Genomic DNA, 27,146 nt, shown 5'->3' on the forward strand with positions numbered 1-27,146 from the left:
TGCAAAGAAGACGGATGAGCGGTGGGAAAGAAAATGCAGTTTCACAAGCACACAAAGAGGAGAGAGAATCCAAGAGGAGATACAGGGGTCGACAGATCAAGGATGAGGACTGAGAAAAGGCCACTGGATTTAGCAATTAGGAGATCATTTGAACTGAGCAATTCAAGAGGAGTGATGAAATCAGATGCCAGAGTGCAAAAAGAGTTTTTAAAAAAAGTGTAAACAGGCTTTTTCTAGGAGTTTGGCTGGGGAAAAAAGTTGTCACTGGATGACAACTTCGGAGCATGGGAGGGGTTTTTAAGGCTGGAGGAGAACTGGGCATTGTTCTAAGGCAACACAGAAAGAGCCCCTTGGTAGAGAATGACTAGAGAGCCATCTCCAGCCCCTAGGGACCAGGTAGGCGTTTAATAAATGTTTAATTTTCATTGAAAAAGATCTGGGAGTCGGTTAACTCTGGCTTCTAAATGTTGGTGTGTGGAAGTCAGGTAAGGCCTCGGCCTCAGTTTTTCCATCTGTAAAATGGTAAGAAGGCAGGCTGGCTCTGACTGCGCATGAGCGTGGCACGTGAGCAGAGGATCCGTTGAGAGGCGTGAAAGCGCCCTCTATAGGCGCGCGCCCCAGAACTGGCCTCGCAGCGCCTCCCAGCGGCAACCGACGTAACCGCAGGACCTCGCAGTATCGGTCCCCTCCCCCCCAAGCACGAAAGAGACATGAGAAAAGAGGAGGGAGGAGAGGGGGGAGGCGGGTCTTCCGGCCGCGGCTCCGCCCACAACGGCTGGGGCTGTAACGGTGGCCGCGTCCTCTTTCGCTCGGCTCCGGCCCACGCTCTCCGCTCCGCTGTGGTCTGTCCCGCGACTAGTTTTGTGGCGGCGGATGAGCCTCCCGAAAAGCTGCGGAACTTGGTAAGCCACTCTAGGCCTGGGTCGAGGAGCCTGTGGTCCAAGAGGGGCTGGAGCCGGGCGTGCCACGGGCCACGGGGAGGGAGGCCCCCGCTGGTCCTGAAGAGCTGGAGGGGGGACACGAGGTGGGGGGGTGTTGCCGTTGCCGGAGAGCGGCTAGGGGCGGAGCCTGCGGGAGCGCGCCTGGGGGCCCGAGGGGAGGGGGGTTGGGGGAAGGGTGGGGCTTGCGGGAGCGCGCCTGGGGCCTGATAGGAGTGTAGTCTGGGGGCGGGGCAGGGTTTGTGGGAGCGCGCCTGGAGCCTGAGAAGCGGGAGCGGGGCTTGCAAAAGCACATCTGCAGCCTGATAGGAAAGGGGTGAGGTTTGAGGGAGCGTGTCTGGAGCCTGATAGGAGAGGAGGCTGGGGGCGGGACTTGAGGGAGCGTGCTTGAAGCCTGATAGGAGAGCGATGGGGCGGCGGGGCTTGCAAGAGCACGTCTAGAGCTTGATAGGAGAGGGGTGGGGTTTGAGGTAGCGTGCCTGGAGCGTGATAGGAGAGGAGTCTGGGGGCGGGACTTAAGGGAGCGTGCCTGGGCTCTGATAGGAGATGGGTGGGGCTTGAGGGGGCGTGTCTAGGAGTTGATAGGAGCGGAGTCTGGGGCGGGGTTTGAGGGAGTGCTCCTGGGGCCTAATAGGAGAGGAATGAGGGGGGCGGGATTTGCAGCAGCGTGCGAGGCGCGGATCGGGTTGGGGGAAGGGAGAAAACAGGAAGAGAGAGAACAGAGAGGGTGGGGGGAGGTCCGAGGTGTGAAGGGAGGCCTGCTGATGTGCTGCCAAGGTCCTGGAGCTTTAAAGTTTGCCGACCTCTAGGTATACATTGCCTCGTTTGTTCCTCACCGTAACGCAGTCAAGTAGGTGCTGTTATTATCCTAGTTTTATGGATGAGAAAATTGAGGCTTGGAGAGTTTAAGGGACTTACCCAAAGTCCCACAGCTGATAAATGCTGAGGCAGAATTGGAACTGAGACCTTCACCCAAGTCCCACTCTCTCCTCTGTGAGGGGCTGCGTGCCCTGACTACTCCACGGGGTTGTTGTGAATCTCAAATTACGTAATGTATGTCATGTGCTTTGAAAACTTTACAGGGTTTTATGGATGTGAGTTACTGTTGAGGCTTGCACAATGCTTTCCTCGGTCACTTTGTGAAGTAGGTAGTAAGAGGGTTTATATGATTTTTTGGTTTTGTTTTTGGGAGAAAAACATACTTTGAAATTTTGAAGGGGTTTGGCTAGGGTCATATGCAGGGCCTGAATTCAAACCCAGGCCACCCTATTCCCAATCCAGCCTTCTTTCCATTACTTCACATTAGCTCATAGATTCTGTGTGACTTTGGACAAGTCAGTGAGGCAGTGTCATCCAGTAGAAAAAGCAACAGATTTTGAGTCAGAGAACTTGGGTTTCAATCCCAGCTCTTCCACGTTTGACTTACGCAAGTCATTTTATCTCTCTGGACTTCAGTTTCCTCATTTGTAGAAATGAGGAGGATTAAATTTGATGCCGTGAGACCATTTCCAGCTCTAAATCTTTGATCCTGTAAGTGACTTTTCCCTCAACCCTGGTTTCTTCATCTGTAAAATAAGCGGACCAGGTGATTTCTTAGGTCCCTTTCAGTTCTGATGTCTGTCTCCAATGCTATCTAGTCTATGACTCAGCATTTCAGATCAGAGGAGGCCCTTGGAGAACTGGTCAGTTTGGCATAGTGTCTCAGTCTTTAGAGAGGGTGCTTCATGTTAGCAAAGACTTTGTTTCCTTTATTGGACAAGGAACTCTTCTGAGGCAGAGGTCTAATGTCACGGAACATTAGAATGGATCTCAGAATGTGGAATTATAGAATGTTAGAACTGGAGGGGATTTTTACATCATCTCACTCATCCCCCTTATTTACAGGTGATACTGGTCCAGAGAGGGAAAGGTGATTGGCCAAGGTGAAAATGAGTCAATGGAAGAGTCGGAACCAGAGACAGATCCACTGCTGTACAATCTCAGACTCTTTCATTTGTCAGGCTGATTTCCCAAGCTCTGGTTATTCTTTTCTTCCGACTCTAGCTTGGATGTTCAGTCTTTTAGAGGTTCAGAGCTCTTCACTGATGGGAAGGCTGAACAGAAATCCAGCAGTGCCTCTTCTCTAGCAGGAGGGGAGTGGTAGAGCTAGGGAACAGGCCATCTACAGAATGATGGGCCCTGAACTTTGTTCATAACCTCTATGTGGGTCATTTGTCCTAGAGAAGAAAAAGTTGATGTCAGGAGAAAGATATGGAAAATTTTCTTTTTGTTTTCTCTTCTCTTTGTGAGAAGATAGAATGAACTGAAAGCAGTATGGTATAGTGAGAAGAATAGCAGCTTCAGAGATACTGGAGCTAGGCTTAGGTTTGCATTCTGACTGATAATTCCTAGGTGCAGAGCCTTGGACAAGTCAGTCAATCAGCAGGAGCAATTAAGCCCTTATTTGTGCCATGCCCTGGGGATGAAAGCACAAAGAATGAAACAGTCCCTAATGGCAAAGAACTTGCATTCTACTGTCATCTAACCCTCTCTGAGCCTCAGTTTCTTCCTGTAAAATTAGGCTAATAATCCTCACAGTACCTAACTCATGGGGCTCTTGTTGGTAAAGCACTGTAGAAATGTGAGATGGTGATGATGATGATGATGATGATGATGACGATGATTCATGGTTGATGAACCTGCTGCCTGGGAGAAAGGAGATGGTTTATTTGGATAAAAGTATAGATGGCGTGCTTATCAGATGTGCTGGTTATATAAAACTAGGAGTGATAGTTAACATACTGCATGATGAGATCCAAAAATATCTTGACCAGTGAGAACACCGGGCTAATTCCGATAAGATGAAATTTAATAAGGATAAGTGGTAGTGTCTTACCCTCAAGTTCAGAAATCACAAGTTTAAGGTGTGAGGCATATGGTTAAGCGGCAGTTTGTCTGAAAAAAGATCCAGAGGTTTTGGTAGACTGAAAGCTCAGCAGGAGTCCACAGTGTGACAAGGTAGCCTAAAAAAGCAAAGATAATTTTCAGCTGCGTGGAGAGGCATAGCTTCCCTGGAGAAAGAGGTGATTCTTGTGCCATACTGTGCTCTGGGCAGATCGCACACATTAAGAGCACCACATTTACAAAGCCAGTGGAGGGCAGCCGGGATAGTAAAGGACCTTCAGTGCACAGCATAGGAAGGTCAGCTGAAGGAACCTGGGACACTGAGACTGGAGAAGAGCAGGCTCAGGGGAGCCCTGACAGCTCTCCTCAGGAATTTGTAGGACCATCGTGTGGAAGAGACACTAGCCTAGTTCTAGAGGGCCTAGAGGCAGAACTGGGAGCGCTGGCCAGGAAGGCAGACGGGCAAATTTGAACTTGATTTAGGGAAACACTGACAATTAGGTATCTGAGAGTAGACGGAACTATTAGGAGAGGTCTTTATGCAGAAACTGGATAAGCTCTTGTTGGGTATTTTGTTTGAGGGCTTCTTTTTGGATATGGGTTAGACTAGGGGACCTGATGTCCCTTCCAACTCTGAGATTCTGTGAGCCTTCCCATCTCACAGTTAGGAAAACTGTGGTCCACAGAGTGCAGATGATAGACTACAGTCCTTTGGCTTCTTTGACTCCCAAGATTAAGCATCTCCTGTGTGCAGAGCTCTCTTCTGGCCTGATAGGGAGGACCATAAAGAATAGATTGATCCCCTCCCCTTAGAGATTTTCAGTGGGAGAAAAGAAGCAGATGGGCTTATACTTTATATACAAGGAACAGAATTGAGTCTGAGAATTTTCTGGCTCTCTCTTCCCAGGGGTACTTGGGTGACTGACTTCACAGACTGTTCCTAAAGATGTTTGGCTCTTCACGTGGGGGTGTTCGAGGTGGACAAGACCAGTTCAACTGGGAAGATGTGAAGACAGATAAACAAAGGGAGAACTACCTGGGTAAGTCAAGTGGTCAAAAACATTGGGCCTTGTCAATGGGCTGAGTGTAGCAGGGACTTTAGAAGAAGCAAAGCTGACCACTGCTTTTTGGGAAACCTCCTGGTGGGGGTGGGGGCAAGGGGATGGAATGTACACAGAATGGTGTCATACATGAAAGAGATGAAAAACAAATGCTCTTGTAGCTTACAGTGTGTTTATGAGTGAGTGAAAAAAGCATCAATTAAGTGCTTACAATGTGCAAAGCTGAGGATTCATGTAAGAGAATCAGAGCTGGGCTGTGCTCCCAAGCAGCTCGTATTTAATAGGGAAAGACAACATGTGCAGATAGGTTTCAGTCTGCATATTCCTGTGGAGATGGTAATGCATCTTCTTTAGTATTATTTCTCATACTGAAAACTCTGCTGGTTCCTGATGTTGACCATTTGACAATGCCAAAGAATTTGGTGGTGAGAACTGTGCTGGGTCCTCGCTAGTAGGTCTTCTGGAGCAGACAGGGCCTGCAGCGCGTGTAGGAGGATCGCTGCCGTTACCTGTGGCTGGGGGCTGAGGGCGGAAGGAGGTGATCTGGGAGGTGCTAGTCTGCAGGAGCACTCAGAGTTACCAGTGGTAGATGGGGCTGGTGGTGTCGGGGGTGTGGAGACCGTGTACTTCTACAAAAGGATTGCTCTCTTTGATGATGCTCGCAGGGGCTGAAGCAGGGTCAGGGGTCTGGCACTGCCTCTGAGCAGGGACTGAGGGGTGATGGAGGTCAAGGTGGGAGTGGTTTGACTTGCCTGGCCCATGCAGCCTCCTGTCTTTCCTCCAGGGTTCTTTGCTCCTTCAGTTGGGATGGCTTGCCTGTTCTATACAACTGCAGGGGCCAACCAATCCTTCTCCCTGCCTCCATTCTCTCCCCACTCCAGCCCATCCTCCACTCAATCGCCAAAGGAATCTTCCTGAAGTATGTGACTGCCTCTATCACCCCTGCTGCACAGTGAGCTCCAGTGATTCCCTTTTACTTCCAGGATCAAACTGAGGACCCTGTTTGGCACTTAAAGCTCCTCATAACCTGTCCCTTTTCTACTTAGAGAAGTTGCTTTATTTCTCTCTGTGCCTCAGTTTCTTCATGTGTCCTGGGGATGATCAAACTCATGTGACATCAGCAGATGATATGAGTTAGTGCCATGTTCTGCAAAGCGTGTCCTTTTTGGAAATAATCTTCTTAAGCTCTTTAACAGCTATTCCCAAAGAGAGGGCTCACACATTTTTTTAATTCCCAGAAGGAGAGTGATGTCCAGGCTGCTGAGAAGAGGCTTCCTCAGTGCATAGCACAAAAGGAGATCTAGAAGTTCTTAAAGGGGACTTGAGATGATTTCCTAAGCTCTAGATTCAGGACCTTGGGCTTTTCTTGAAGAAGAGGCTTGGGGACCATTCCCCTGCTGTCATCTCTGGAGGCCTAAGGGGGAGCCTGGGCTGAGAAGAGAGCTTAGTTTTAGAGGAATAGCTAAAGTGAGGGCCGTGGGCTGGGGGTGTGGGGGGCAGTCTAGCACCTGTGAAGGGGGACGGACTTTGCTTCCCCCAGCCACTGCTCCACTGGAGACAGGTCCCTGGGCTGGAGTGACTGGGACTCTTCCAGCATGTTTTTACTGATTATTTCCTCTTTGCTTAGCCTCCAGGAAGGCATCATGGTGGGGTAGAGGAATCTGGGCCTGAACCTGCCCTCAGGGAACTCCCTGTCTGCATGCAATATTAACTGTCAGCGCTCCCTTTAGGGGGTGTAGCGGAGAGGCATTAGGAGCCAGGTCTCAGGTGATACAGGCAGATGCTTAGCTCTGCCTAATCTGACCCTGGAGGTGCAGCCCCTGCACAGCGAGGTCTGTTCAGGATTTAGGGGCATCGCAGCGGTGCTGGTGAAAACACCCATGGGCAGAAGAGAGGGCCCAGATTGTATCCCTTGACAGGCCTCTGAGTTAGGAAGGCTTGGGTTCAAGGCCTGCTTCTGACATGTGCTAAGGGGCCTCAGGCCCTCTTGCCTGGTCTTTCTCTTTTCTCTCTCTGCTGTTTCCCTTGGTGATCTCATCAGCAACCCTGGATTCAGTTGTCAGCTGTAGCAGATGACTCTCAGATATACTTGTCCAGCCCTAACCTTTCTTCAGAACTCCAGCCTCACCTTTCCAACTAGCTTTTAGACATTGCAAACTGGTTGTCTCATAGACATCTTGAACCCAACGTGTCTATTACTGAACTCATTATCTTTTCCCCACAAACCTCCCCTCTTCCTGACTTTCCTATTACTGTCAAGGGCACCCCTATCCAGTCACCTAGGTTGGCAGCCTGGGTCATCCTTAATTCTTCATCACCTAATCCTCCCTCACCCCCTAAATCCAATCAGTGGTCATGTCTTGTTACTTTTACCTTCGTAGCATCTCTTTTATATGCCCCCTTCTCTCTTCTGACATTGCCACCACCCTAGTGCAGGCCCTTATCATTCAACGTGCCTGGACTCTTGTAATGCACTAGCTACTGTGGGTCTGCCTGCCTCGAGTCTCTTGCCGCTCCAATCCATCCTCCATTCAGCTGCTAGAGTGATTTTCCAAAAACTCAGGCCTGGCCTTGTCATATCTCCCCTCCACCAGCCTTCAGGAAACCCCAGGATAATCCTGTTACCTACAGGATCAAATAGAAAGTTCTGTCTTGGGTACCTTTCCACTCTTCTTTCACTTTGCTCCCTTCCAGTTCCTCTGTGATCCAGTGACCCTGGCCTTGAACACTGCTCTCTGTCTCCTGACTCCAGGCGTTTGCACTGGGTCCCTCCTGCCTGGAATGCTCTCCTTCTGCATGTCTTCCTCCTGGCCATCCCCCCTTCTGTGAGAACCCTGTAGGGCCCCCCCCTTAATCCCAGAGCCTTGCATCTGAGGTTCCCTGGGCTTTATCTCACAAACATTTTGTTTGAATCTAGTTGTTTGCATGTGGTCTCTCCCATTAAGCGCTGAGTTCCTGGAGAGCAGGAGCTGGTTTTTGTCTTTCTTTGTGTGTCCAGTGCTTTGCACAGCAGCCAGCACTTAGTTGGTATTTAATAAATCAATGCTTGTTGACCCACTGACTTTGTGACCATGGACCAATCACCTGCCCTCTCCGTGCTCCAGGGAGCTTCCTAAGATCTTCATCTGCTGTGGCGCAGCAGAGAATCTTCATTGGCAGCCAATATTTCCTCACTGGAAGTTCCCTCCAGTAGTAAAATCACATGCTTGGTCCAAAATTGGAGGGACCTTGGGGAATTGTCTGGTTGGATCCCCCCATTCTATAAATGAAGAAACTGATCCTCAGTGAGGGGAAGACATCGGTGTAAGTGGCAGGGCTGTGACTCAAACCTAGTTCTTCTGGTTAATAATAATAATTACTTACATTCCTATAGCCTTAAATAGAGCATTTTTGTAATCTTATGAGGTGAAGTGGGTATTATTACCCTCATTTTACAGATGAAGAAACTGAAACTGAGAAAGATGAAGTGATTTGCTTTTGATGACAGGACTCAAACCCCCCCAGTCTTCTGACTCCAAAACAAGTGATCTTTCCCGGATACCATGTTGCCTCTGCTAAAGACAGTGATCCCCAGGAGCCGCAGACTGCTCACCACACATGTGCTGCTGTTGCACTTTGCCTGTTCTTCCCAGGCTGTAGCGTTCACACTCCCCTCCCAATGCTTCCACTTCAGGAGCCACAGTGTGCAATTTATGGGGAAGTTGCCTGGCCAGAGCCATCCTCCTAGCTTTTCTGTGCTGGCCACAGGTAGCTTCAGGACAAGAAATGCTGGTGCCCTCCTCAGAGACCCTGGCTATAGCTGCTGCCCTCCTCCCTGCCTGCTGTGTGCTTGCACATGGGAAGGAGGATGCACTTCACGGCATGATCACCAAGCGCTGCTTCCAGGATTGTGGCACGTGGCCACCTCTCACTGCCAAACCAGCCCTGAGTGTCTTGTAGCTTTGCCAGACACACAGGAGTTTAAAGCACTCTTAATAGAACAGAGATATTCTTAGGCTTTAGAGCTGGATGGGGCCTTAGAAATCCAGTCCAGTTTTCTTTTGCAGATTAAAAAGTTGGCCAAAAAAGACGCAGTGATTTGCCCCCAGGTTACAGACCCAACAAGGGGCAGAGCTGGATCTTGAACCCAGAGACAGTCTGGCTCAAAGCCAGCACCCTTTCCTCTGATGGCCAGTGAAGCTTCATGGCTTCTGGATGCTTTCCCAGATCACTTCTGCCTGTAATCATCATTGTTCACCTTATCACTCATTAGGCATTGGTCACAACCCTTGACTTTTCAGTTAATTTCTCAGGGGCCTGTTTCTTGTTCCCCCCAGCTAGTCTGAGGTCTTCCAGAGCAAGGATTGGGTCTGGGGCTTCTTTGTGTTTCTGGCTCCCTTCATGCTGTTGCCCTTTTTTTGGGGGGGGGAGGATAGTTGAATGAAATACAGGGTGTCTTGTGGGAGAAAAAGGATCAATCACTGAGGGAGGGGGAAATGGAGCAGGAGTTGGTGAGAGCTGCTCTCTTCCAGGATGGGAGAGCTGGCAGTTTTCCCATGAACTCAAAATAGGGCTGCTCTCTTCCCAGGGAACTCCCTGATGGCTCCTGTGGGCAGGTGGCAGAAGGGCCGTGACCTCACCTGGTATGCCAAAGGCAAGAAAGGCGACGTGACCCTGAGCCGAGAAGAGGAGCTAGCCGCTGTGCGCCAGGCTGAGCAAGAGGCCCTCCTGGCTGCTTTGTGAGTTCTGGGCCCCAGAGATTGGTGGGGGTTGTGTGTCCAGGGGGATGTGCGTGGGTGTGTGGAGAGTGGCGGCTACTCGCAAACTAGTCTGAAGAGGAGGGAGTTTTTCCTACCCTGAACCCAACCAGGGAGAGAAAAGAGAGAGCTCACTATAGCAGAAAGATCTTTGCCTTGGAAATCAGGAGATTTGAATTCTGCATTTCGAAGTGCATTCTAGCTGCTGTGTTCTACACTCTAACGTCCCTTTCAGTTCCAACATTATTCATGTTGTGTCCCTTCTCGTTCTGTCATTCTGTGGTTCTGTCAACATTAGCCAGAGTTGGGCTATTTTTAAGTTGTGTTGGGGAAAGAGGAGGGTCAAAGAAAGAGCAGCATCACTGGTGGAGGGAGTGGAAAGATAACAAACCAGAAGGCAGAGCCTCTCCATTTTTATTTTACTTCTTTTTTCTCTGCCAAGGACCCGCACGGCTCTTGGGCCGGAAAGGACAGAACGGTAGGAATTTGATTCTAGATATAAGTAAGGAGCTAATAAGAAAGCCCTTAGCTGTCCTTGATAAGTTCAAGTCACCTGGTCCAGGAGAGCTATATTCTGAGGTACTGAAAGAATTGGTAGATGGGGTTGCTGGGCCACCACCAGTGACGTGTGAAAGATCATAGAGAGCAGAATAGGCACCAGAGGACGAGAGCAGGGCAAGTGTCATGATCCTCCAAAAAGGGAGGAGGCCAGTTTGCAGAGTGTAAGCCACTGAGCTTAACTTTGGTTCCTGGGCAGACCCTAGAACTTATCTTTTAAGAGATGGTCAGTGACCACAAAGAAGAGAAAACCACAGTGTCATCAAAAACAGGTTATGCCAGAGTAACCTTATTTTCTTTTTAAACTGGTTAGGGGAATGGTCTAGGTAGCAAGTCACTTCAATATCATTTACTTATTACTAAAGCACTTGATAAAGGATTTCATACTGTGATTGTGAGGAAAATGGGGGTCTGGGCTAGACAGTAATAAAATTAGATAGGTTCCGATTTAGTTGAATGCCTGGAATCAGCCCTTACTGGCTTTATGGGAGTGTGGCAAGAGCTCTGCAGTGGAGGGCCCTCGGGATTTGTGTTGAGCCTCATTCTGTTTGACATTTGTGCCTGGGGCTTGCATAAAGACACGGAGGGCATGCCTGCCAGGTTTGCAGATGACACACCACCGAGAAGGTTCAGCTGGGTGACACCGAGGATCCAAAAAGACCTCCACAGGCTAGCGCAGTGGACTGATTTGAGTAAGATGAAATCCAATCAGGATAAATATAAAATCTTACAGTTGTAAAGTCATTTTTTTGATCTGAAGTACAGGATGGGGGAGACATGGTTAGAAGCTTATCTGAAAAAGCTCTGGGGGGCTCACTGGACTTCAAGCTCCATTGTTATGTCAGTAGCATGAAGTGACAGCCAGAACACTAGTGTGACGATCCTGGACTCTGTTAAGAGCGGCAGAGCTCCTAGGAATGAGAAGGTGGAAGGCCCGCTGGCCTCTGTGCTGGCCAGGCTGTCGCTGGGTAGTGGGTTTGGCTTGGGACACCACAACTTAGGAAGGACAGTAAAAAGCTGGAAAGTGTCCAGAAGAGGGCACCTGGGATTGTGAAGTGTCTAGACTCCCTGCCACATGAGGATAACTGGAAGGAACTGGGTAAAGAGAACAGCTAGAAGGAAGGTGGCAGATGTCTTTAAGTCTTTGAAGGCTTGCCATAGGGAAGAGAGATTAGACTTGTTTTGGGTCCTCCTAGTTCTGCCTTCTTGTGCCAGTGTGTGCAAGCTGAAAGGAAAGGCAGATTTAGGCTTGATGTCAGGAGAGACTTGCTAAGAATGAGAGCTCCCCAGAAGAGGCCTGACCTGCCTGGGAGGTGGTGGCTGCAGGACCACTTACTGAAAGGGGGATCCTTTCTTGATTAGGGGCTAGATTAAACGGCTGCCAAGGTCCTTGCAACACTTGAGTTCCGTGATTCTTTTTCTTGATTTTCTCATCCTGATTCCTTCCAGAGGCTATAAGAGTGTGAGGAAGCAGCCCACAGGACTGAGCAAAGAGGTAATCTTGGGGGGAGGAAGGGGGAGGAGAGGAAAGATGGGGTCCTCTCAAGGGAGAGCCCCTCCGTGTAGTTCCAGGTTGGGGGCACTTTGGGGGCAGAGCCTTTGTCCATCTACCCATCCCCACGGTTTGGGGAAAGGAAGATTTATAAACAGTGAGTGTCCACAGCAAATGGGTGGTCTCACTTTGGGGTAGACCTTAATCTGGTACAAAGTAGGAGACCTTTTTCAGTCTGTAAGTATATAAATCTGCTCACTTATATCGGGGAGGTGGAGTGGGCATAATGAAGCAGAATGAGATCTGGCCAAGTAAGCCAAGAATTGTGGTTCCCTCGATGAGGCAAGTGTTGGGGCTGGAGAAGATGAGAATGACCTTATCTGTTTGCCTGGTCTGAGCAGACTGCTTAGCTCTGGGTTAGAGAAGAACAGTAAGCAGGGAATGGGGGTGGGTGGGGAGGAGGGTGGGAGGAATGGGAATGGGGGTGGATAAAACATAAGGGAAGAAAAAAAGCATTTTTAAATAAGGTAAGAGAAGATGAAGTGGAACAAGGAGGGCCTTGGCTGGGTTAAGGGACTGGTTCTGGTTCCAAGAAAAGGTCCCCACTCGGAAATGAAAAGGGATCCTCTTGGGTCAATTCCAGCCTAAATGACTGAGCTTTTTGAAATCAGGCCCTGAATTTTGATAAGTTTTGCCTTCTCCTCATAGTGCCCAGTTCTCAAAACTAGCCCTTTACCCTCTTCTCAGATCTGCCTTTGGACTGGGCTTAATCCTTGCCTTAGAATTGTATGATGTGTAGTGGAAAACACAGAGTTTAGAATCAGATGATCTTGGTTTCAGCTCCAGCTCTTCTCTTTACTGTCTCTGTGACCCTGGACAAGTCATTTACCTTCACTGGGCTTCATTTTGCACGCCTGTCAAATGAGACAGTTGGGCTGCTTCTCTCCAAGGTCCCTTTTCCCCTCAATCTATGTTCTTGTGAGCTGAGAAGAGAGAAGTTACTTTGTTCTGGGAGTAAGAATGGGGATCAGGATGCCTAGAGCTTCCCGGATCCCATTTCTTTTCCCATCACCAGCTGAACCATCTTAGGTTTACATCCCTATTAATACTGTCTTGTGAGGCTTCATCAATGTATGGAGCCATCACTAATTCCCAAGAGAAGGTGGCCAGTTGGCAATGACCTCACAAGTCACTGGCTTCACGTAGGCCGAGTGACTAGAATGCAAACTGTGCTAATGCTAGAGTGTCTGAGCCTCACTGTTTAAGGCCCAGCCTGGCAAACTTGAGAGGGACTGACCATCTTACTGGATTGATGAGAAGGTGGTTAATTTTCCAGCTTTGGCAGCTCGCAAAGACCATCTCCTGAGGCACTGGCATTGGCAATCTGCATCAGTGGAGGGAAAACCCACATTGATGAAAACCTTTCCTTTACTAAATATCATCATCATCATCATCATCATCGTCGTCCCCTAGAGCTCATGGTCCCGTTGGCTGCTCTCAGACAGCAGTCTCAGTCTGCATGCCTAAATGCCTTGTGTTACTCAGATGAGATCATCTCTGTCCAGCTCTGTGCAGACCTGAAATTGCTAAACAAATGCTAGTTATTCTGGCCTACCTGGGTGCTCTGAAACCAAGCTTATTGGTTGGTTTACAATGCCGAGCTCACTCTTAGCGAATCAAGAAGCCTAACCCTGGGTAGGCTTTTTGAAAACTAGCCCATGTTGCTATAGGGTCATTAAGAAACCCGTCTTTTCTTGTTCATCTTCCCTCCACTTTGGCAGTTAATATCCTTGAAAGTCAGTGCATCTGAAACCTAGCCTCCTCAGGCCTATTGTGTAGAATTAATATCCTTGTAGCATTAAAGGGGGTGGGCTAATGTCTGCTGCAGCTAATTGTCTTCCCGTTGCTCAAAGTGAAGCTAATGTCTCTACTTCTCTTCCAGGACTTTGTGGAAATCTGCAAGCGGGAAGGGACTGATCGTGAGGAGAAGGATGTAGACCAGCTGTCAGGCCTGGGGAGCTCCAGGTACTGGGGTAGGGTGAGGGCTTGGAATTATCGCCTGTTAATGGCCTGGTGGTGTGATGCCTGACCTGTCCATGGCAGGCAGTATGGTGTGATGGAGATAGCCCTGATCTTTAAGAGTTTTTGGTTCAGCTCCAAGCTCTGGTCTTAAGAGTTCTCAGTTCAGCTCCAGTGCTCCTAAACTGTGTAAAGCCTGAGCTGGGCTTGACTGGGTCAGGACCAGAGGCTCAGCATGGGAGTGCAGTGGGAAGCATGCTGGGCTTGCAATGAGAAGTCTGTGTTCAGATCTCTTGGCTCTGAAATTAACTAGGTGAGTGACAGTGGGGGAAAGACTCTTCTTTCCGGGCCTCCATTGAAGACCTCTTCTGGTTCTACATCTTGTGCTAAACCTCAAGGCCCTACCAAAAATAAGAGCTGCTGTGACAATGACTAGAAGTTGATGGCCTGTGGCACGTGTGTGTTTGTGTTCCTCAGTGGTTCTGCTGGACGGGTGATGCTCTCCAAAGAAGACAGAGAAGCTGCCAAGCTGGGGCTGTCTGTGTTTACGGTAAAGCTTCCTTCCTTTCCTCCCTCCCTCCATGGCCTCTGAATGCTACACCCTCTCCCCTTCCTGTTGTACCACAAAGCAGAGACTGAAGAAGTTAGAACTGAGTAGGCCGTGTTCTTCCCTTCCTCCATCTTTCTCTCCCAGAAGGAGGTGCTGGATAATTGTGATAAGAGGCACAAAGACAGGACCCAGGACCCAGGACCCAAATCCTTTGCTGCTGTAGGAGCAGGAGCTCTTGGGAATAGGGCAGGGGCAACAGGCTTGGAATCCTGAGACCCAGCTCACCTGGAACCCTAGCTCCACGCCTTTGGGCTCTATTCCCTGAGGTGCTCACTATGTTCACTTAGATGTGCTCCCTCTTGTGGGAGTGGTGGACAGAGCACCCATTATGCACTTTGGTGTTTTATAATACCTGCTCCCCAGGGCTACTGTGAGGCTCTCAGTAGAAGATGCTTTAATGCACTTGACAAATTGGGAAGTGATAAAGGTCAGCCATTAGTCCTAGTAGTAGCAGCAGCGGAGTGATTGTGCTGGTAGTAGTAGGATGGGGGTTGGCAGGATGACAGTTGTGTGTGGGGGCGGGGGGTTGTTTTGTTTTGTTTTTTTGGCAGTTTAGTGTATTGGGAAAAACTACTGGCTTTAGAGTCAAAAGAACCGAGTTTGAATATCTGCTTCATCTCTAGATACCTTTGTGGTTTCACACAAGTCATTTTTCCTGTCTGGGCCTGTTTCCTGTTCTGTACAATGAGGGTATTGGACCAGCTGATTTCTAAGGTCCCTTTCAGTTGAATGCTTCTTGACTCTTGGGTGCTGTTGGTAGGCTATTGCTACCATTCTGTTAGAGTTTGGGGTTTTCAAAGCTTTTCTCACAATTCTATGAGGGAGGCCCAGGTAGTATTCTCCCTCTCTCTCCCCCTCTCTCCCCCTCCCTCCCTCCGTCATTTCCCTCCTTTTCTCTTTATCTCCTCTCTCTTTTCTCTCTCCCTCCTTTTCTTTCTCTTCTCTCTCCCTCTCCCCTCCCCTCTCACCCTCTCTTCTCCCCCCTCACTTTTGACTCTTAATATCAGAGTTCTTTCTGCCACACCATACTTTTTAAGTGTGACTGAGAAATGTCCTCAGGGTGCAGCCGAGGGGGCTCTTGCGCCAGGTCCCCAGCTAGCTGGCCACCTTTGTCAGTCTTGGCTCACTCTTCTTGTTCTTTCCTTTTTCTTCTTTCCATCACTTCTCACACATGACCAGTTGATGTCAGACTGAGTTCAGTCACCCTTGTACCAACATGGTGTTTTGGCTTAAGAGAGGTCTTGTGGCACTAACTTTGGAGTCAGGACCTGGGTTTGAATTCTGGCTCTGCTCCTTATAGCCTGTGTGACTGTGGGTAAGTCACTTAAGTGTTCTAAGCCTCGGTTTCCTCATTTGTGATGGCTTCTAAAACCCCTTCCTGCTCTAAATCTGTGCCCCTCTGATCCTTAGCATCACAAGGTGGAGAGCAGTGCCACAGCGATGCCAGCATCCCCACCCGTGGCCAAGCGGAAAACAGACACGAGGTAAGGAAGGGGTCACAGAAGCCAGGCATGGGGAAGGCCAGCTAGAGGGGTGGCAATGGCTGCTGGGGCTAGGGGACTCAGATAGGTGCTCAAGGAGGAAGCAGTCAGGGAAGCTCATATTGTAGATTTGTGGTCCTGGGCAAGTCTCCTTTCCTCTCTGACCCGAATTCCCTCATTTGTAAAACAGGGATAGTAATCTTTGCCCTGTCTTCCAGTTTCATATCCCTTAGCTTGCTGTAGGGATGGGAGGAGTTTGATTCATTACACTCCCAGGGAAGTTTGTGTTGTCAAAGAGGCCACTTGTAACCACTTCCTTTTTGGCCTGGGGTGGATGACCGGGAGAAAGTGGCGTGGTTCCTTCAGCCATATCCTGACAGTCCACCATTTAGGTTTCCATTTTTTAATGTTCACAAGCAGATTAGTTATAGGGACAGTTCTTCTCCAGCTCTTCCATACACATCATAGAATGAGCTAAAAGGAGCCTTAGGTCGTCAGTCCAACCTCGTCATGCTACAGATGAGAAGCCTGAGGGCGAGAGATCTTAGGTGTCATGTAGGGACAGTCACACAGGCAACAAGGGGCAAAGAAGGGAGTGCATCCTTGGTTCTCTGACTCTAAATCTAGCCTTCTTTTCTACCAGCCACACCATCTTCCTTATTACCACGTGTTTCTCTGCTTATGTTGTGGGCCAGACCCAGCTATAGAGACTGCCCCTCTCTGGCTCCCCAGATCCAGGGGGACTGCGCCTTTGCTTTCAGGCCCCTGACACTGGCAGTGTTCACCTCTGGCTTTGGCGCTGGTCATGTGTGACCTGCCTGTGGGGCCCTGAGTGGGAAAGAGTTTGCCTTGGCAGAGGGGGAGAAAGTCTTAGGTTCTTTCTTCTTCTGGACTAGTGCGGTCCCCGCATCCAAAAGAAAACCATAAGTCATAGTCAATTCATCCTCCTCATTTCCCCAACAGGCCTGAGAGCCACAAGAAAGTCAAGAAAGAGAAGAAGAAGAAGAAAAAGAAGAAACACAAGAAAGAGAAGAAGAAAGAGAAACATTCTAAGAGGCATCCCACGTCATTGTCCCCCTCCCCCTCCCCAGACAGGTAGAGTGCTTCCAGTGTCTGCTGAGTGTTGCTGGGGGGATGAGAAAAGCCAGCCCAGAGTCTGCCCTTCTAGGAGCTCCCAGTTTATTTGGGGTGATAAGTCACAGGTAGAGAGCACTACAATCCCTTGACTGCCCACGAAGAGTTGAAAGGAGCCTTCGAGATCTGATTTTCTGATGACCAGAAATGAGCAGAGCTGGTGCTATAATTCACATTGCCCACTGCCCAGCTCTTTCTTCATTCCTCAGGGATTAAAATAACGTGGTTCAGAAAAGCAGGAGGCCAGTGTGAAGTGGGGGAGCAGGAGATGGGGCCTTAATGGGCAGAGGTTCTTTGCAGAGGCCAAAGGAAGAGGGAATGCCTTCCCAGTGTGGTCACCTTTGTTACAGGAGCGTGTTTATGATATGGCCTTAGCACCACTCACTTGGTCAGTCATCAAGCATTTGTTACATGCTTACTATGTGCCAGACACCGTGCTAAGTGCTGGGGATACAAAAACAAAAACAGCCCCTGCCCTCAAGGAGCTTACATTCTAATGGGCAAAATAACAGGCAAATGACTGTGTAGAAACAAGAGATACAGAATAAATTGTAGGTAGTTTCAGAGGGAAGGCATTCACAGCAAAGGGGGGCAAGAGAGACTTCTTTCAGAAGGAGGGATTTTAGCTGAGATTCGCAGGAAGTCAGGAGACAGAGTTAAGCAGGGAGAGCTTTCCAGGCCCGGGGGCAGTCATTCTAAGTACATGGAATCAGGAGAGAGAGGACCTTGTTCAAGGAACAGCCTTCAGAAGGCCAGTGTCACAGACTGGGAAGGTAAGCCTAGGATGGGGCCAGGTGACGGCTTTCAAAAGCTGAACAGAAGATCTCTATTGGTCTCTGCTGGTCTCTCTTGGTCTCAGTTGAATAGGGAGGTGACATGACCACATGTGGCCAAACACTTGGATGGCTGAGTGCCGGATGGGGAGACACTCGAGAGGCAGGCCCCCGGCCCTCCCGGCCCCGCACACAAGTGGCAGCAGCTTCAGGGGAGAGATGTTAGGAAGGCAGAATTGACACTCTGCTTCCATAGCAGGAACTTCACTTCATATCTAGCACTTAGGAATTTACAAAAAACTTTCTCTTCACAATTACCTGGTGAAATGGTAACATGAAGATTATTTTACTTATTTTACAGACAAGGTCACTGAGACCCAGAGAGGGAAATGATCTGGCCAAAGTCACAGTGAGACATTGTCCAAGGAGTAAAACTCCAAATTAATACGTGCTTATGGAAGTCGATGATACTCAAGTCTCCAGATTCCCTGTTCTCTTTCTACAGTGACCCTAAATTGTATTCTTATCATCTGTGTTTGTCTCCCATAGGCACAGAACCACCCAATACCCTGCCTCACCTTCCCCTTCATCCCGGTCCCACGCACCCAGGAGCAGGCACAATACGGACTCTTTGGACGGTGGTCGCTCCTCCCCCAGCCACAAGAGAAGGAACCGGAGCCCTGAGGCTCAGCTCCGGCACAAGAGGCAGCGGCACGACTCGGATGACTGAGCGAACCTTGACCCTGGAAAGCAGATGGTACACACAGGGACCCCTCCCTCCCCCAGTCCTAGAGTCCTGTGAGCTTGTTCCCCTGGGCTGAAAGGCCACAGCCCTCACACCTGCCTTTGGAGGAGCCTGAGCTCTCCGATGCCTCTGCAGTGACGGGCTTCCTTGTCCATTGAAGGGCAGGTGTGTCTTTCTCTGTTTGAAGGGATGCTACCTCCTATCCTGCCCCGCCCCCCAACTCTGTTCCCAGTAAAGTTTTTTCTGTCTAGGTGCTTGCTTCTCAGGGAGTTTTACGCCCAGCTGGGGTGAAGGGCAGATGTCTGGGTCTTGGCTCCTTTGTCCCAGATCTGTTCCCCTCAGATGACTTCAGCTTTGTTCATAGGAAGGAAAGAAGCACATTCCTTGCTTAGCAAAAAAGACTTGGGGGCAGGAAAGCTGCATTCTGATCCTGACTTTGCCTCCACAAGTCATTTGAGCATATATGTGTCACCTGGCTTCCTAAGATTTCACTTCTCCTTCTATAATGATTCTTTTTACTCCCTATCTTACAGGGTTGTGGGAGTGAAGAAAGTGCCTTATTAATCTTTAAGGGCTGTAGAAAGGTAAATTAAGAAGTAGCTTTCTGACCTGGGACAAGGCAGGTCCCTTCTGTGGCCTCTCTTTTCTTACTTATGCAGATGATGACGTCCTGGGATTCGATATTACACAGTGACCTTGGGCTGTGATTTTACAAACATTTCCTGTTTTAAGGTCTTACAGCTTGTACATCTGTGATTCCTGATTTCCACTGAAATACTGAAGAGGGGGGACTGTTTTAACCATCACTAGACCTGATAAATCCAAGTGAACATTGTGCCTCTTTCAAGAAGGCAGTCATTGCCCAGGCCTCATTTAGGATGCCATGGAGCCTGGCCTTCAGCACTTGCTTATACCATGTTAATAATGGCTTCCATTGCTACTACACTTTCCACACAGCAGCTCTGGGATATTATTATCCCCATTTATCTTTTTTATCCCCGTTTTACAGATGAGGAAACATTCAGAGGAGTAACTTGCCCAGGTCACACAGTACCTGCAGCAGCTCAGATTCAAATACAAGCCTCAAGACTTAAGACACGGCCTCTTCTCAGTGACCTCAGTCTATATTTGGTTCTAGTTCCTCACTGGCCGCAGACCTTCATCCTTCAAGGGTGGATTTGAGCTTTTATAGAGAACAAAACACCAGTGAGTCTGGAAGATTTGGATACCAAATGCAGGGGAGAGGGGGTGCTGCCTGTGCTCACCAACTCTGGTGTGTGAGGAGGAGCCTGTCTTGCCTAGGATTGTTCCTCAGCTTCTGGAAGATCAAGCCAGGTTAGGAGCAGCAGCATTACTGGGGCAGCTTGACATAGGAACAGGGTCATGAGTGGGTGACACTTGAGATTGGGGTGGGTTCTAGAGCACTGCAAGACTCTAGAACCCACAGACTCCCAGGTTGAGGTGGGTCTTTTGTTGGATTTCAAAGGACCTTTGGCATCAGGAACAGTGGTATAAAAGTAGCCTCTGGGAGGCTCTTGTGTCCCTGGGCTGAAAGGCCAAAGCCCTCACACCTGCCTTTGGAGGAGCCTGAGCTCTCCGATGCCTCTGCAGTGACAGGGCTTCCTTGTCCATTGAGGGGCAGATGTGTCTTTCTCTGTTTGAAAGGATGCTACCTCCTACCCTGCCCCGCCCCCCCACTCAGTTCCCAGTAGAACTTTTCTTTGTCTGCGTCCTTGCTTCTCAGGGAGTTTTGTGCCCAGGTGGAGTGAAAAGTAGGCCAAGTGGTACGCCTCAGTAAGACTGTTGGATTTCGAGCAGGAAAGGACCTTGAGAGAGCCTCTAGTCTGAGGTTCTTAACCTTTTTTGACTCATAGACCCCTTTGGCAGTCTGGTGAAGAATAATGTTTAACTTCTAATTATAATCACTAGTAGCTCCTCAGAATAATGGCTTTTTTAAAAAAAAATTCATCATTGAAGGAAATACTCAGTTTCAGGTAGAAGTTAATAAATGAATTTTTTTCTCCCCCAAATTCACAGACCCCCAGAATCTCTGTATGGGCTCCAGGTTAAGAAGTCTTGCTGTGGTCTAGTCCTGTCCTTTTAGAGAGGCCTGAACAGAGGAAGTAATAGCCCACTGAGCCCTTGTGGCCCATGCAGGCACTGAGACCTACGAGGAAGGGTGAGAGAAGAGGGGGAGGAGGATTTGAGGTGTGGGGACCCCTATGGAAGGAGTGGGAAGCACCTGAATGAAGTCACTGGAGGGACACCAGCCAGGATGATCATGGGATGGAGGGTGGAAGGGTCCTGAGAAGGCTTCTGTTCCACCTCTTTATTTTGCAGAGCAGGAAACTGAAGCCCAGAGAGGTTTCCTTATTCAAGGTCACAGAGCCAGGGTTGGAATCCAAAACTTGTGACTCCCAAATCTTGCCTTGATTCTGCTCTCCATGAGTTGGCTCATTAGCTCAGAGGAAAGGGGGGCCTTAGGTATTACTGGTTAACAGTACTTCATTTTGCAGAGAAGGAAACTGAGGCAGAGGGAAGAAGACTTGCTCAGGATCACACAAGTAGTAAATACATCATGGTGTTAGTATCTGAATCCAAACCCTGACTCAAATCCAGTGTTCTTGCACATGCTGATTAAGAAGAATTTGCAAAGTAAATGAACCTCTTCATTTTGTAGATGAGAAAACTCCAAGAAGCCTTCCCTGATTTCTCCCTGCCAGAAATGGTTTCCCTTCTCTGACTCACCAGAGTAGTCTGTCCCTCTTATGTGTGACCTGTGCAGTTATCTGTCCTCTCCCCTACAGATCCACTTTTGTAAACCTCGTCCTTCACACCACTGCCGGGAAGTAGGCAGGGCAAGGACCATCTCCCCTGCTCTGTAGGGGAAGTGAGCTTGGAGACAAGGGATGAGCACCTAGGTGCCTTGTGCACCTCCCCCAGGCTGAGAACCCAGGACCCTCCATGTAGTAGGTGCCACCAGCTGGCTAGTGAAAGACTGTTAACACTGCCCTCCATGAGGGAAGGGACTGTTCCACTGCAGTTTTTGTTAGCTATGTTATCAGTGACGATCTGATTGCTGGCACGTGACTTCCACATCTCTGTATCCACCTAGACTTGTCCTGAGTCATCACCAGTTGTCTGCTAGATGTTGCTGCCTTGTGACCCTGGCAAGGACCTTAGAGCCTTCATCTGTAAAATGAGGAAACCCACTAGGTGGCCCCTAAGGTCTCTTCCAGCTTTACATGATTGTGTCCAGAACAGTTCATCACCCTTTATCTTGCCCTTGCTCCAGACTTCTCTCGAGGACAGTGCCACCCTCCTAGTCACCCAGGGTGTACCTGGAAGAGTCCGTGACTCTTCATGCCCTTGCTTTCAGCCAGTCTCTTGCCAGCTTGGGTTGATTCTACCTCCACAATCTTTCTGACTTCCCTTCACTCTCTTGGCCACTACCCTTGGTTCAATCCCTTGTCACATCTCAGTAACGTACTGAGTGGCCTCCATGTTCCATCTCTCCCCTCTCTGGTCTGTCTTCCACATAGAGGCCTCCTTAGGACAGGTCTGTCTACAGTCTCTTTTGCTCAGAAACCTTCAGTGGCTCCCTCTTACCTGTAGGATAATATCCAAAATGAACTTCATGGCCTGGCATGTGAGGTCCTTCATAACTGGCCTCCAACTTCCCTTTCAAGCATTTCCTTTCTGTGTTCTAACCCAACTGGATAATTGGCCATTTGTTTCCAGAACATTAATGGAGGCTTTCTCCCCGTGCCTTTGTTCTTTCTGCCTCTGTTGTCCACATCTGTCAAGGCCTGGCTCAGCTGTCATCTCAGTGAAGCTGTCATGGGCCTCTTCTCTCTCGATATTGTCTCACTGGTAACAGTTATTGTCTCTATGCAGATGATTCCCACACCTACAGATCCGGGCCTAGTCTCTCCTCAGCTCCCTTCTCAGGTACCAGCTGCCTTTTGGACGTCTCCAACTCAGCATATCTAAAACTACTCATCTTTATTCCAAAACCCACCTTCCAAACTTCCCTATTAATGTAGTGGGCATGATCCTCCAGTTACCTAGATTTGCCCACGCCTCACTTGCTCTCACCCCACAGTCAGCCTTTTGCCAAATCTATCTTCACAACATCTCTCCAATATGATGCTGCCATCACCCTGGTGCAGGCTCTTGTGTCTGAAGTCTTACAGTAGCTGCTGGTGGGTCTGCCCACCCTATGTCTCTCTTCCCCTCTATCCTCCACTTAGCTGTCAAATTGTTTTTTTTGTTTTCTGGTGGGGAGGAGGCAATTGGGGTTAAGTGACTTGCCTAGGGTCACATAGTGAGTATCTCAGGTTGGATTTGAACATTGGTCCTCCTGACTCCAGGGCCAGTGCTGTATGCACGGCACCATGTAGCTGCCCCCAAATTGATCTTTCTCAAGCACAGGTTAAATCATATCGCTCTGCCCAGTAAACCAACACTCACAACTCTGTCCCTTCCTGTCTGTCCAGCCTTCTGACGCTTACTACAATGCACTGTAAGAGCCAGCGATCCTGGATTTCTTGCTCTTCTTTGAACACAAAGCTCCTGTTGTTAGGTCCAATCCCATCTTCTGTAGGAGGCCCTTCCCAGCCTCCCCCTACTACTGGTGTCTTCCATCTAGACTGACCTTCCATTTACATGTATGTTGTCATTTGCATGTTATTTCTTCTGTTAGAATGTGAGCTCCTTGAGGGCAGGGATTATGCTTTGCCTTTCCTTGTATTCCTTCTGCATAGCACACTGTCTAGCACATAGTAAGTGCTTAATAAATATTTGTTGATTGATTAAAATTTGTTCTTCCCCATTAAATTTTCCCGGAGTGCCCGATCTTCCCCTTGCTTCAATCGCTCAGCTTTTGATTATGGTCTTCTCTGTGTATGAAGTGTGTACCTTGAAAGCAGGGACTCCTTTGTGATTTATTGTGTAGTCCCTAGTTTCTACCACCGGCCTTTACACCTGAGGGTTGGACATCTGACCTGGGTCGGGGGCCTGTAGTTACCTTCCTCCCCAGTAGAGGGCACTGGGTGGACAGGCACCCAGGTGTGTCTGGAGGCTGCCAGTTGGCATGGAGGGTAGAGTTCATATACTGCTTTATGCTTGTTAGTTGTGAACCTTGTCCACAGAATGGGGGTGACAACAATAAGAATTACCTCCCAGGGCTGTGAGGTGACATTTAAAGTGCTCTGCAAATATACAGAAGAACTTGCATGCATATTACATAAGAATGCTCCATGCACACAAAGAGATATGCCTATCAAATGATCACTACACACTTGCATTTCCATAGTTCTTCAGGGTTCATAAAGCCATGAGGAGGAGGGTGGGCAAAGTCCACAGAGTCGGTCTTGGAGCTAGGACATGAACAAGTCTCATGACCACACTGCACTGTCTCATATACGTCCTTCCAAAAGGAGTCCTGTTTCAGTTGAGCAGGGAAGGAGATGAGAACTGAGCCACAGAATCCAGGTTATCCAGTTTGGTTAGAATATAGACAGGGAGATGCTTGAAAGGAGAGGTGGAGGGGTGGGAGAATTGGTTCCTTAACTGGAATCTAGAGGCCAAGTTCTTCCTAGGACCTAAGAACCTGAGTGAAGATTCTTGATGTCTAAGGCACTTGGCCTCATCTATAGCGCTGGGGCCAACCCAGGGCTCCTGGGCAGGAAGCTTCTTTGACTGCTGTTGCTTGGGCTTATTGTGTGGAAAGGATCCAGCGGTACAAGTCCCAAGACCTGGGTTTTAGTTCTGGCCAACCATTTACTTCCTGTGTGACTTTGGGCATGACACTTCATCTCCAACACGAAGTAATGGTCTCCAAAGTTCCAGCTCTAAATTCCCCTACTGTTTATGGAAATAGGATGCAGGCATGATTGATCACCAGAATAAATAGGCTGCTCTTAGATCAACTTTAGGACAAAGCCAAGCTTAACCTCTGGCACTGAAGGCAGGCAGGCTTTCACTCAATCAAACAGCATTTAATACCTGCCTGTAGTGTGCTAAGCACTCTGCTTAAACCCTGGGTATATCTGTGAGCACAAAAGAAAGAGGCCATCCCTGTCCTCAAAGGGCTTACATTCTACTTGGAGAATATGACCCATTCCCAGGACTATGTATGAAAAAGAGGTGATGGAGCAGGGCAGCAACAACTGAGGAATCAGGAAAGGCTTCTTGAAGGAGATAGCACTAGCTGAGCCTTGAAGGGGAGCGAGGAATTCCAAGAGCAGGAATGAGAAAGGAGAGCCTAGGAGAGGACAGAAGCAGGAGATGGAGAGCTGTTGACAAGGAACAGCAAGGACAGCTGGGCTGGATCATACGTAGAGGGAGAAGGTACTATTGTGTAATTATTTGGAAAAAAATAGGCTGGAGCAAGACTGTGAAAGGCTTTAAGTGGCAAACAGAGGAATTTGTATTTTATCCTAAGAGACAAAAAGGAACAAAGGAGTGACACGGTCGTGCCAGTGTTTTAAGACTTCATAGCTGTGTGGAAGACAGAAGGAAGGGAAGTAATTGGGAGGGGATGCAGCCCTACACTAGCGTGTATGCCTGAACAGTGGAGAGGACGAGACGGAAAGGAGAAATAATGAGAGGGTCAACAAGGCATGGCAACTAATTGGATTTGCAGAGATGAAGGAGAATGAAAATATGAAGATGAGTAGGTTGTGGACCTCTATGACTGGAAGAATGGTAAGAAATTTAAAGAAATGAGCAAGCTAGGAGGGTTGGTTTAGGGGAAAAGATAATGTAAAGCTGAACTTTACATGCCTATGTGGCATCCATGTGGAGAAGTCTGCCATGAAGGTAGAGAAATGGACTTGAGTTCAAGAAAGATGAGATCTGGATATGTAGGTTTAGGAGTTATGCTTGGCATGGAGATGACAGCTGAATCCATGGGAGCTACGATCACCAAGAGAGGGCAGGAAAGAAATGGCCCAGGACAAAGCCTTGTGGCACATGCACACTGTTGAACCTTCAGAAGAACTGAGGAGGGGCCAAGTAGGTCAGAATTGAACTATGACAGAGCAACATCATGAAAACCTAGAGAGAAGTAGATGAGAAGGGACAGCCAACACTGTCAAAAAGCTGCAGAGGTGAAGAAGGATGAGAAAAGGCCACTGGATCTGACCATAAAGACCACTGGTGAGCTTGGCAGGGAACAGTATTGGAAGTGAAAACCCAATAGCAAAGGACTGAGGAGTGGGAAGTGATGAACATAGCTTTTTCTAGGAGTTTGGCTGTGAAAAGGATAAAATGATAGATAGTTTGAGGGCACAACACGCTCAAATGAAGGTTTTTTTAAAGAGTAGGATTAAGTCATGTTTGTAAGCAGCAGTGAAGGATAAGAGATGGAAAGTCAGGGATCAAAATTATCCAAAAGGCAAGATACTGGAGAAAGGAGGGGACGGGATCAATGAAAGAGGCTGCCTTATCACAAACCTTGAACAAAGGATGAAAGAACGGAGAATGATTTTGAAATGATCTGAAATGTGCAATTGGGGTGAGGAGAGCTTAATATGAATGGCCTAAATTTTTTCAGTGAAGTATGAGACAAAATTCTCTGGTGGGAGCAAAGAGTATGAGAAGTTTGAAACAAGTGTTGTGGGACAGTAAGGAAGAGAAAGGATTGACATGCAGCACTGAGTACCTAGGTGGGACTGGTAACAAGCTTTGGTGAATTCAGCAGCCCAGTAGTGTGACTTCCTCTAGATGTTCTGCAGCACTGAAACAGGAATGGAGGTGGGCTGGGGTTTGGAAAGAGATGAGCAATGACTGGACAAGGGGACAAAGTATGTGAGTGCAGAGGTCACTGGAAAATGAAATTGGACAACTCAAAGGTCAAGATTTTGAAGAGAGGAAAAGCCAGAGCAAGGGTGATGATGGCATGGGAAACAAGGGAGGGGTGCCCATCCAGTGGCTCAGTTGACGAGCAGGCTCACTTGCCTTCTCCGACCTCAAACCATCCTCCAACGAGGCAGGCAGATCACAACCAACAGGAGAGGTTGAGCTAAACTGAAAAGCTTATTATGCCAGACACAATACCCATCAGTGCCACGGGCTATCTATTAGTGATGACTCCCACAGGCCAGCCTGTGGGTCCCCACGGAAGAGGTGGTAGAAGGAACTGGAGATGTTTAAACCTGGAGAAAACAGAATTAAAGGGGACATAATCAACAACTTAAGCAAAGGGCTGCCCTGTAGGGAGCATTATGTAAAGCTCTATAGAGAGCAGCACTAGAACTAATGGGTCAAAGTTTGAAGGAAATAGATTTTGTCTAATGTAGGGAAGAAACTTTGACCAAGAAACCAAGAGAAGCATTCCAGTAGCAGGGTGACTTAGCTGTCAAAAAGGCTGTACGAAAGATTACTGCACTGGAGGTGAGGGAGAAGACACTGAAGACTGTGCTATGCCCAGGCTTGGAGGTGGGAAACTTGGGTCCCTGTCCCAAGTCTGCCACAAATGGGGCCGTACCAGTTATCTGACCACCCTGCTTTAATATCCCAACTGAACAGGTTTTCCTGATCAATAATCTCAACAATATCTTTCCAGTTTTCAGTTGTGTTCGACTCTTTATGACCCTATTTGGAGTTTTCTTGGCAGACATATGGGAGTGGTTTGCCATTTCCTTCTCCAGCTCATTTTGCAGATGAGCAAATGGCGGCAAAGAGGGCTAAGAGATTTGCCCAGGGTCTG

The 27,146-nt window shown here is 48.6% G+C and overlaps 1 protein-coding gene across 2 annotated transcripts; it reads left to right on the forward strand.

Moving 5' to 3' along the window:
• Nucleotides 1–780: 780 nt before the first annotated feature.
• Nucleotides 781–22,701, forward strand: CUNH1orf35 (chromosome unknown C1orf35 homolog). Of its 2 annotated transcripts, none has more exons than XM_027842153.1 (9): nt 781–902; nt 4,729–4,861; nt 9,450–9,600; nt 11,626–11,671; nt 13,611–13,693; nt 14,165–14,237; nt 15,708–15,781; nt 16,742–16,873; nt 18,235–22,701. In XM_027842153.1, the coding sequence occupies exons 2-9, from the start codon at nt 4,768–4,770 to the stop codon at nt 18,413–18,415; spliced, it is 834 nt and encodes a 277-aa protein (XP_027697954.1). In that variant the 5' UTR covers nt 781–902; nt 4,729–4,767; the 3' UTR covers nt 18,416–22,701. The 2 variants fall into 2 exon arrangements, with proteins under 2 accessions (XP_027697954.1, XP_027697955.1); XM_027842154.1 differs by lacking the exon at nt 781–902 and adding an exon at nt 1,660–1,747.
• The last annotated feature ends 4,445 nt before the right edge of the window (nt 22,702–27,146 follow it).

The sequence above is a fragment of the Vombatus ursinus genome, unplaced genomic scaffold (assembly GCF_900497805.2).
Source record: "Vombatus ursinus unplaced genomic scaffold, bare-nosed wombat genome assembly UNPS02014867.1, whole genome shotgun sequence".
Taxonomy (NCBI): domain Eukaryota; kingdom Metazoa; phylum Chordata; class Mammalia; order Diprotodontia; family Vombatidae; genus Vombatus; species Vombatus ursinus.

Coding starts and splice junctions, on each gene's coding strand:
- CUNH1orf35 (XM_027842153.1), top strand. CDS start 4,768: ATGTTTGGCTCTTCACGTGGGGGTGTTCGAGGTGGACAAGACCAGTTC. Junction 14,238..15,707: donor TGGGGCTGTCTGTGTTTACG/GTAAAGCTTCCT, acceptor TCTGATCCTTAG/CATCACAAGGTGGAGAGCAG. Junction 15,782..16,741: donor AAGCGGAAAACAGACACGAG/GTAAGGAAGGGG, acceptor TTTCCCCAACAG/GCCTGAGAGCCACAAGAAAG.